At 45.6% G+C, this 11503-nt stretch overlaps 1 protein-coding gene across 4 annotated transcripts in view; it reads right to left on the bottom strand.

The window, feature by feature from the left end:
- Positions 1–205: 205 nt before the first annotated feature.
- The window catches only part of ADAP1 (ArfGAP with dual PH domains 1), a 105025-nt gene continuing 93727 nt past the window's right edge, over positions 206–11503 (bottom strand). For all 4 annotated transcript variants that reach the window (XM_043523899.1, XM_007065360.4, XM_043523900.1 and 1 more), the window contains 3 exons: positions 8937–9008; positions 6466–6694; positions 206–5526 (listed from right to left, as the gene is read on the bottom strand). In XM_043523899.1, coding sequence (XP_043379834.1) covers positions 5498–5526; positions 6466–6694; positions 8937–9008 — 330 coding nt within the window. In that variant the 3' untranslated portion in view covers positions 206–5497. The remainder of the gene's footprint in view (positions 5527–6465; positions 6695–8936; positions 9009–11503) is intronic.

The following is an 11503-nucleotide window of genomic DNA, read 5'->3' as shown; positions in this document are numbered from 1 at the left end:
GTCCAGTGCCTAGCCCAGTGGGGTTCTGGGCCGTGACAAAGGCTCCTACACAATTACACCTCATTGATAAGAATAACTGGCTCATTACTATCCTCTGTGAGAAATACAGTTGTCCTCTAACTGGATGCTGTACATTAAGACCGATCTAATAGGTCATATTTTCTTTCATCTCACCTCTGTCACAGACTTAACAGGACACATGTTCCATTGATTTGACATAATAATTTATTGGTTTGAATGCCATTTAGTACCACCGTTTTATTACCAGTGACATAACAAATGTGTACAACTGACATGATGGATTTCAGTTTACAAACACTAACTTAAGAAATGCATTTGATACTCAAATGTATTGTTCCATTATTTAAGTGGACATGTTTCATCAATTCAGGTAAAAATTCAAAACATGTTATGTACAGTACTAATACCCATTATATCCACCTGGACATTCCAAGACTTCCTTTAGTCACCATTTTCCGCAACTCTGTTGAAATGTCACTTTAAGCAGCTTTTGACAAATAAAATTAAGAGAAATATAGTTAAAAAAGTGCAACAGCCAGTTTGTAGCACGGGCAAACCTGATGTCGGCCAAGGAGCTGTGAAGGAATGTATAGGATACAATGGGTCAAACTGTTTGTGCTGGACCTATCAGTATAAAAGAACTGGAAAGATCAAATCTCATGCCTCAAGCTGGATTCCATCCCCCCGCCAGGACCTATTCAGCTCTTTTCACAACTGAGTGACAAAAAATAACTGAACTAAGACCCCTGCCCATCCCAAGGAGGGAGGGGAGTCTTCTCTGGACCAGACTGATAATGAATACTTACGGCAAGTAAATCTATCATGGTGACCCTTCGTGGAGTGCAATATTTGTTTACCAAAAAACTTTGATTCTTGTGACAATTCATTCATGCAGGGCTTTTGGCACAAGCTTAGGATGTCATTAAAAAGATCCCTCTCCCTCCATCCCCGCAAAATATGTAAGGAAAGTGTGGTCAGGGTTAAGGACAGAGTCACTCTATCCAGTTTAAAAAAAAAATCACTGGGACTGACTTGGTGTCACCATCATGGCAGCCTCAGGAGGAAGCTGGTGGCTGTCTCCTACATATCCTCATGCTCAATTACTTTGTTCTTGTGCTTGGTGGAGGGGAACTTAGCTTCATGCCACCTTTATGGTCTGGAGCCAGCCCTGGGTGCAAGTTAGAGCAGCCTCAAGGCTTGCACTCTACTTTTCATGGGCCCCTCTGGCCCAGGTAAGCAGAGAATAGCGATAGTGTACCGTTCTCTTGCCACAGCCCTGCCACACTCTTTATGCTGGGGGAGGTGGACTGGTGCCGAGGTCGAAACCAGCCACGGGGGCCCTGTCGTGTTTTCAGGGAGGCCTTTTAAGGTAGCTCCACAGAGCAGTATAAAACGGCCTCGGTGTAACTGAGAATTAGGCCTCCTATTTTTAACCCTGCCATTGGCCAGATGGTCTACAGCTTGCTGTACCAGTGAATGAGGCTCAATAATGCTCCCCATGGTCTAGCTCAAATGCCACAGGTAGGGACACAACGTAAGTGAGATGAGCTAGAAAGAAATGAATATGAGATAGCTCGAGAGAATCTGTTGACTTTCTAGGGCAGGGTTGTCTACATTTTTGCTGAGCCAAGGCCCGTTTACCAGGAGGCCCCACTTATTTTGACATATAATGGACTGGACTGAAGCCCTGGAGAACAACAGGCCCAATTCCAGCACCATGTACAGAGGTGGATTCCTGCTCCAGGCCATGGGCATCACCCTCCCCCCGTATGTGAAGTCTCCACTGATGTCTAAGCATGCTACCCCAGTGTGTTCTGGGCAGCGAGGCTCCTCAGCTCACGGTCTAGCGTTTTGGGGGTGGGATCTGCATTCTCCACAGGCTCCCCACCCTTACATTATGCCACCCATTCATCCTGCCTTGCTACCTGCTTTGTCTCTCTCTCACTAAATTTTTCCACACTGCCCCCTGGAACCCCCTCCCGCATCCAGGTCCCCCCATCTCCTTGCCTTTCAACACACCCTCCTCACAGCCTCTGGGAGGCCCACAAACATCAGCCAACTCTGAATATCAAATCTAAACCACTCAAATGGCATCATTTTGTACCCATCAGAGGGCTAAATCCTTGGGGGAGGGCTCACCACCTCCTCCTCTGATTTGTTGCTGTGCTGGATGCTGTTCAAGGCAGAGAGAGAAATTCACTGGTATATGATTCATGTTTCTTTATGAAGTGTTTATTTTGGCAAAGATAGAAGAGCACCCGCAAAAGATTGGCTGGGTGGCCTCGCTCGTTTCTGGATCTACCTTTTCAGTGAAATTTTTCTCTGTCCCCCTTCTTAATTGTCTTTCCCCACTAGACTGTCTGGGTGGGTTACACTGTACAAAAAAGGCCTGCAGTAGCAAGTCTCAAAGCCCAGGTCAACTGATTTAGGCTTTCGTGGCTCACGCTACGGGGCTATAAATAGCAGTTTAGATGTCCAGGCTCGATCTGGAGCACCAGACTCTGAAACCCAGCAAGGGGATATTGGTCTCAGAGCCCTGTGCATCTACGCTGTTATTTTTAGCCCTGTAGCAGGAGCCCAAGTCAGCTCCCTGGGTTCTGAAACTGACTGCCACAGGTCTGCCGGTTTTTGCAGTGTAGATGTACTCTGTCTGTTCCTTTCCCGCTCAGGCTCCACGCTTCCTTCTACTCAGTGCACTTACAATGAAATCTACCCTTGTGCAGAGGGCCCACAGAAGCCCTATACATTGCTTAAGTCCTCAAGGTTGGACATAAGTAGTGCATAACTTTCATGCTGGGCCTCTGAACTGGGCTGAATAAATAACAGGGATCATTGCTCAAGTGTGAGCTGAGAAGACATAAAAACCCAACATACACTGACGGGTCTGAGGCCATGGAACGTGGTTATGAGGAGATGTATGGTCCTGGACGGGAAGTATGTATTTCAAAGCTCATCTCACTATTGTGTCCCATCCCAGCATGGAAATAGCAACATGCAGATGCACTAGGAGGGTATTGCTCAATCCCCCCTGCTTTTGTGCAATGTTTTCTCTTGGGAGTAAACTGGAAAGCTCTGAACTATAATTAGACCCATGATGCCCTGCAAACAGGACCAGAGTTGCATGTGCCCAGCTGAAGGACAGTGACTTTTTGTGTGTGCTTATCATCTGACTCCAAATGCTGAATTCTCACGCTCCACTGTGTAGGCCTACACTGTTCCTGCGGACACAAGCCACGGTCATTGTGGGATTTCTCTGAGCTGACATTCTTTTGTCAGTCATGGGCACTTCCTGGATGTGCACTTTGATAAGCAGCTAAAGAGGCCAACCCCACGGATTTCTTTTTAAAATCCCATTTGAAACTAGCCTACATAAAGTTAGCATTACTTACAAGGTGTGACGGTCACTTACATTACATCAATTTATTTATAAATTCACCTTTATGATAGCTTGAGAATGAGTCATTAGCAACATTTACACATCACAAGACCACGGAAGCCGAACTATTTCAAAATGCCATTTTGTCTGAGCTTCCGAGGAAGTACACATGCAATATTCTTCAAGTCATGGTGTGCTTCTGCAATGCACTGTAAAGACAACTGGCTGGACCTGCTATGAATAGAGCCCTTTGTTTTGGCTAGTACCTCATTCAGCTCAGCCTCTCCACATCTAAAGAAATGCCACGATAGCATGTTAAGGTCATGGACAGGCATTGGCAATACAGAAGGAATTGTTCGAAGGAGTGATCTGTGCAATTGGCATGCGCATCTGCACCGAGTCATACTTTAAATCATGCCCGAAATATACCCCCAATCCTGCATTCCTTACCCCCCGATTGGAGCCCAAAGGCGCTTCCATTGTGCAAGGGATGCAGGATTAAGTCTTTAATGGATTCTGTTCGAAGTGTGGGCTATGTTCATTTCTCCAAGGTACGCTGCATATCTCTGACGCCAGCATCCTGGATGTCAGTGAAAGCTCTTTGCTGGGAGTGATACTTAATCCAACAGTGAGCCACACTATGGTGTGAGGAGAATGCTCCCCTAAGCCTTTGGCGTCAATAAAATGTCTTGGCAAATCATTTCCTCATCACCACACTTTGAACAGAAGCAAAACAGTTAGTCACTTAACCACCAAACAGAATAAAAAAGGAAGCATCTGAGACCCTGTCCAGAATACACTGTCTGTATGGAATAACACAGAGGCAATTTACGATTGGGAACCTAAATTTAAGCACCTAAAGAGCAGTATTTATGTTACTTGCTTTTTAAAGCATTTGCACCATCCACACCACAGAGCATATTACACTCGTTTCTGATGCATCACCGCTAATTTCAAACTCTCCTTTCTGGTTATAATTTATCATTCCCTTCACTTAAAGACAATGGGGTTTTTTACTCTGTGTTTTAAGCTTGTGCTCTATATTCTGTTAGGACTTCATGATCTTTTGGGAGATGAGAAAATGCTTTGTAAAAAGAGAGTTCGGACAGTGAGTTCATCAGGGAAAACCCTGTTGAATTCAAATATCCTGGCCCCGCCAGGAGAAGGTATCCCAAAGACTAATGTGTCTAAACTAGAGACTGAGAGAAAGGCCAGAGATGTGAACTTTGAGAGACTTCAGTGTTGGATCAGAACTTCACAAATTTACCCCTGTGACAATACCAGGTCCAGACTCTCCAGAATGTTGGGAAAGTTCAGATCTGAAAAACGAGGACCAAATTAGAACCATTCCTGATCTAAACTATTGAATCATTACAGAAGATAAAAGGCAGGTAGCCAAAACCCAGTCGTCATTAGTATAACTGGTTTTTGAAGAGGTCTATATATGAGAGATATAATAGGAAGCGCTTTTTCTTCTCTTCTCATCAAGAGCTAAGTTGCTCATTTCCATATTCCGTGGGATGTTTTGCATCAGTTATTTCTAGCCATTGACCATGTTTGCAGACTATCAAGCACACCATACCTTTGGGAGGTGCCACTGATGTTTTCAAGTCAATCATCAATACCCTGTGAAAATGCTACTTAAGGAATACAACCAAATTTGTTTCACAAGCATTCTGGACCACTCTGGACTGGGTTGTGTTATTATTACAAGTTAGCACAGACCCAGGGGCATCCTGGTGCACATTATTCAGAGTCTACTATGCTGACAACATGCTCAGGCGTTTGTGGTAATTCGTTACCTAATGGAGTGAGATACACAAAATGGTGGCACATGGACGTGTAGCGTATGGACGAGCATTAGGTAGTGCTGTAAACAAGATCCCGCAGCGCCTACCTAGAGAAGTGCACGGTTTGTTTTTGCTATGGCCCAGCAGCTTCTATGTGACGTTTGCCGCTGACTTCTTGGCTTCCAGCAGGATTAAGTGAATGACTGGTTTCTAATTTTCTTTTCTTTTTTTTTTTTTTTAACATTTCAAATAAAACCATCTTGTGTTGTAAACATAATCTCATTCCTTGCGTCTGCTCCGACAGTCCCAGCTAAGGTTTATGCTTGAAATGGGCTTCCACTGAAATGAAAAAAAACAAACCAACCGAAAATGACAATACAATGGATATTAGAACATGGGTTATCACGCAACCCTTTGGGATCCAATCCACCGGCCGGGCTCAGCTTTGAACGAGCGGCCGTTGTGAATGTTGTTGTGTTAGAACACGACTGCAAAGAGTCAAGTTCTCTGATACAGCGCGTAGACAAGGACAAGTTGTGTTCACCATGGAGTCAGCTAGTTGTGGCTAAACCCTGATCCCGGAAGAGTTTACTGATAATCGGTTCACAAGATACTGAACACGACACATCCTTGTCTACACTGATCTGCCAGCACTTAACTCAATTGTTAAAAATCAAGTTTACGTGCACTTAAGTGGATTCCCATGAAAGGTTACTTATAAACTCTTTTTTAACTTCAACTGAATGCCATGTTCATAGTGCCAGAGGCTGGCACAGAGAAAGGTTAGAGCATAATAGAGCTTCCCCTATGCTGTGCCTACCAAGGGCCTCCACTCTGGACTGGCAGCACCACCTCCAGGAGTGAGAGGGTAGGTTTCCTCAGCCTGCAGATACTGTTGATAGTGGTACCACTTTCAGGTGGTGGTGATGGGGATCATTATTATTACAGTAGCAGATAAAGACCCCAACTGTGATCAAGGCCCCACTGTACATAAACATAGGGAGAGAAGAGTTTACAATCCAAAAAGACAAGGAGACAAAGGATGGGCCTAAGGGACTGCCATTGTCCCATTGATGTGGACACCTATCTACTAGGAAATGGACACATTTTGCATAAGCTACAGAACAGGCAGCAGATGGTAAGGACTTCCCATACAGACTAGATTTGATTTAAAGGTAAAAGGCTCTGTCTCTCCTTCAGTCTCCCCATTCTCTAACGTATGGTGAATAAACGGAGGCCTTAATTCTCCAGGGGTCTCAGTCTGGCAGGGTAACTTACCTGCATATTCCTGAGGCAGCATTGGCCTGCTTATGACTTTCTGAAAAGCTGTAATCCATTCTTGCTGATCACTTTCTGTCTCACAAGCAAAGAGAAATTTTCTGTCTGGGGTCACAATGGTTATCCCATACTGCCAGTGATTTCCCTGGGTGGATGGTGGGAGTCCTTCCAGGACCTTGTAGCTGTTTTCCTTGCTCCCAATAAATACTTCCCCTCTAGCGAAGGCATCCTACAAGATATAAATAAATGATTCAGAGCCCTTTCAAAGTTGCTTGTCAAGGTGATGTGGAATACGGATCACGCAGCAAACTAACGTTAGCGTTCTCCCTGCACAGCCTCCAGCACTCCCATCAACAGAAAACAGCGAGAGAGGTCTACGAAGCAAATTCCCAAGGTCAAACACCCACAAAGATTAGAAATCCACAAGATTTCAGTTTTGCAAATACTGTAGCTCCTACTTAATAATGAGCCAAACCAAGCCCCTGGATTCCACCCCCCCCCCACACTCCCAAACTTCTAAATCCACACACATTTTGTGCTTTGACCTCATTCTGAGAGAGAGACCTGCTACTGCCTCTATCCTTCTAACGTCTCACCCCCCAAACTCCTCATTAGTAAGTATCAACTCCAAGAGACAGTGGGTCAGATCCTCAGATGATGTAAATCATCACAATTCCATTTACTTCTGATTTCACTGCCTCCATGCCTTCAGTGGGGTTCTTTCGCTTTACACCAGCTGCAGATTGGGCCCAGGGATTCTGCAGCCTCTCAGGAGCTTGCCCCAATCCCAGACTCTTCTATTATTGAAGTTTTCCAACCATTTAACCTGCATGTTCCTTGCTGCATTTTAAACTTTTCAGCTTGATATTTTTCTAGCCTGCAAGATAGAAATCTCTCTCTCTCTCTGGTATATAATCTTTGGTGTCATTAATTCCAGTGAAATGGAAACATTGCATGTACTATTATAAAGGTCTGATTGTGTGGCAATTATTCTCTTACCAGACATGTCAATCAAGACAAAAGAGAAAAAGGTGGGTGGCCAGTCGCTTAGAACATGAGATTAGGAGCCCTGAATTCTAACCCCAGCTCTGCCATTGATTTGATATGAGGCACTCATCAAATTACTTAAGTCACTGTTGACCCGATTCTGATCACACACTGGAATAAATGAGAAGTGACTCCAGTGGAATGAGATCAGAACCAGGCCCTTTGAGGGGATAATAATCACCATGCCTACACTGGAAGGATGAGGTGAAGATGAGTGTTTTCACAGTGCTTTGAAAGGTCCCATGGTCAACATTAAAATCTTTACAGCTTGGTGCTTAGTATAAACATCTGTCTATCTTACGTGGGCCCCATTCCCATAGGTAGGGCAGCACTATCGCCCCCATTTTACAGATGGGAAACTAAAGGTATGTCTACACTGGATCTGGAGGTGTAATTTCCAGCTGTGGTACACAGACCCCAGCCAAAAAGAGCAGTGTAGCCACGGCTGTGTGAGTGGTGAGACAAGCTAGCCCCAGGGCCGGACTTAGGGGCAAGTGAGCCAGGCGACTGCCTGGGGTGCCGGGCTTGTGGGGCACAGGGTTGGCAGATTTACAGATCCTAGTGTGCAATTTATCGTCTTGTAGGACAGGGATCAATCAGGCATGCAAATCATGCATCAAAGTCATGAAATGGGCTACAAATGCAATAAAAAATTAAGATATTCAAAAGTTTAACAAATGGGGAGGGGGCGCCATTTGGTCTAAGGCTAGCCCTGGCTAGCCCCAAGTACAATCCCATCTGAAGCCCTACATATGTACATAGGGCAGCTAGCCGGTCCTGCTGCTTGCACTGCTGCAGCCACACTGCTACGTTTAGCGCACTAGCTCGATCAGAGCTAGCATGGGTATGTGTACCTGAGCCAGCTCCAGTGTAGACATACCCCAAGGAATAGGGGGGCTAAGTGAATTGCCCAAGGTCAAACAATAAGCCTGTGGCACAGCAGGTCTCCCAAGTCCTAGCTGAATGCCCTAACCATGGCCCATCCTTCCTCTCAGTGGTAATATTAATTAATATTGTGACTACCATGGCAATGTTAATTACTGGCAACGATTTTAGTTTGGGATTTTCAAAGAAGCCTCATGGAGAGAGGGACCCAGTGGAACGGGGCAAGTGACTCCCCTGAAATCCTTTACCAATCCCAGCCCCGATGGCAACAAAGCACCGAAAAGCCTGCAAAAGGGCCGAGAGAAAGAAAAATCTGGTGAAGGAAATAAAGGTTGGGATGGGACTCGTTTACAGCCATTTAAATAGGGGTTCCTGGATATTTCGGTGACTAACTGTGAACCAGGCTATTGTGCACTGGGCTTTGGACAAAAGTTGAACAACCGGCCCCAAGTATTTTCACGTTACTCCCAAATTAGACCAAACTCTGTTACAGGCTATTCCGTGCAGACGTGCGTGGAGCTCAAACGCCTTTGCCTTACCAGAGGATCTTTGAAATACATGAGCCTTCGGTCGTCCATGGTGAACCATCGCTTCTTGAAACCTTCCGTTTGCTAAAGAGTTGGGGGGAAAAAGTGATTGAGCAAAGGCAAAGGAAAACCCGGCTCACTTCTAAAGAGAGAAGTTGAGGGAATTTACGGGGCACTGGTGTTGTTCAAGGTAGTTCTGGTGGGAGAGACGTACTCAGTCAGTTCAGAAAGGGCAGGTTCTGCACTAACTTAAGGGCCGAGTGGCTATTATCTGCCAATGGGTGATAATACTTATAATACTTCCCAGTACAACAGGGCCATTCATTTCAAGGAGTTTTAGGGAGGGAGAATTGACAGGCTAATCTGTCAGTTGTTTTAAGATACATTTATATCCCCTCCTCCACCACCCAGCCTGTGCCTCCCTGCACCCTGGCACTGCTGTTTCACAGTTCCTCCTTATCAACATTTCCCACACTGTGGGTCTTTTAGGTATAGCATTCGCTGCTTTACACATGCGTAAAGTCATTAGATTGGAGGGAGGGGGGAAATGACCCCATGCACCTTATGATGAACAAATGCCTTGGGACGTATGTTTCAAGGAGAAAGAGACACCATCTTAGCATAAATAAAGAGGAGTCCTTGTGGCACCTTAGAGACTAACACATTTATTTGGGCATAAGCTTTCGTGGGCTATAACCCACTTCATCAGATGCATGGAGTGAAAAATACAGTAAGCAGTTTGATTAGCTGAAACCTCCTGTCCCACAGCCCCTGATTTTCCAATGTAAATAGATTCAGGGTCTCATAGCAACACAGGTTGCTGAAGTTCAGACCTCAAGAGAAGTTGTAGAAAAGACCTGAATTTCTCATACGAAAAGCAAGCAGAACCTTCAAATTTTCTGCTTTGGGGGCAGGCTGTGTGTGGAGGAGTAGGGAATGGAAATCCACTCAAGGCCATATTTGTACCTTATAGAGAATTAAAAAAAAAACCAAGACATGAACCAGTTTTTTCCCCAGTGCAGGCTGCCTTTAAGCTTTTTTACCTCCCTCCTTCCAGCTCCTCACACTTTGAGAGCTGTTCCTCCCTGTCAGTATGTCAGTGCCATTCCTCTAATAGCCAAAAGAGTGCTGGAGAATGGCATAAGATGCTTCCTCCATTCCAACAGCAGAGCCTCCAGCACCTGACCAACCCAGGAGTTTGAGATCCCTATATTTTAGCACAGGCAGTAAACTGCCAGGCTACTGGCCTCATTAATTTCAGTGGATTTGTCACCATTAGTCAATTTACCAGCTGATCCCACTGAATTCTAGAAGGTCTGGGAATCTCATGATTGGCTGGTGTTTTTATCGGATTAGCAGATATCTAAATTGGTCCAGGTATGTCATGGCCCTTGCAGCTCTAAATCTCCAGCAGGGCTGGTTTGTTTAGGATAGGATTGTGCTTTTTCTTGGAATGCCCCATTTACCTCTATTAGAAATGAAGACAGGGCAGAGGTGCTGACTCTGAGAGTGCTGGGGAAAAACAGCACCCACCAGCCACAGCTGTTTGGAGGCACTGCCGATCAGCTGTTTGGCGGCACCTCCGATCAGCCAAACAGCTGTTTGGTGGCTTGAGAAGGGGCTTGCGGGAGGCAGAGAGCGAGTGGTGGGTGGGCAGAGCCTCTGGGAGGGGGCGGAGCAGGATGAGGCGGAGCGAGGGCAGGGACTTGGGGGAGGGGGTGGAATGTTGATGGGGCCTCGGGGTGGAGTGGGAGTGGAAAAAGTTCAGTGCCTACGAGACGGGGCTTTTCTAAGCTAAGTGCTGTTTGAGGAGCCTCATCACTCAGTCATTTGCAGAGTGCTGGAATGGCTGGTGCTGACACTGAAGGCCGTTTGCTCTGCAAGTGTGAGAATCACCAGGACCGATGGCAAATGCCTGTCCCTGAAACAAGAGGCCCAAAGCATAGCCTGGAGGTCAAATGTGGCCCTCAGAGTTCTAGAAAGCAAACCGTGGCCGTCCTTATCTTTAACAGGGAGCTGCACCTTGCAGATCCCAGCATGGTATGTTCTCAACCCAGCCATCCACGTGCATTGAATTGTAGAATTGCATGCTGGGATCTGTAGTCTCTGGAGACCTCAGCTCTGTATTATATAAGTGGATGGCTGCAATCTGCTCCATGTCATGCAAATTATGCATTTTATGAAGCTCTCTGGCCCTGCCCATGTAGCTCTCAGTTGAGCTAATTACGGGTGTCCCAGTCCTATAAGGGCTGATCACAGAATAGGCATCAGAAGGAAACAAAAATGACCCTAACCAATTTATCTGGTCTTGGCTTCTGAAATGTTTCTGTTCTGTCAACTACAATCTCTTGCCCCTCTCCCTTAAAATGAAGAAAAAGAATTTTAAGAGAGAATAAGAAACAGAGTTCTACAGTGCTAAAGAAATGCTCCTGCGTCTAAAAAGATGAACTCAACCTCCACCCACTAAATGCTGAAAAACCCTGGGAAGTTCCCAACACGTAACAGGGCTACATAAGGAGACCCTCTGTAGCTCTTTAGTAAGATAGGCCCCATAACATACAGCAGCTGTTAGGGGAAAT

Source organism: Chelonia mydas, chromosome 10 (genome assembly GCF_015237465.2).
Source record: "Chelonia mydas isolate rCheMyd1 chromosome 10, rCheMyd1.pri.v2, whole genome shotgun sequence".
In the NCBI taxonomy this organism is placed as follows: domain Eukaryota; kingdom Metazoa; phylum Chordata; order Testudines; family Cheloniidae; genus Chelonia; species Chelonia mydas.
The sequence above is the reverse complement of the archived record's forward strand: the minus strand, read 5'-3'. Positions and strand labels throughout refer to the sequence as shown.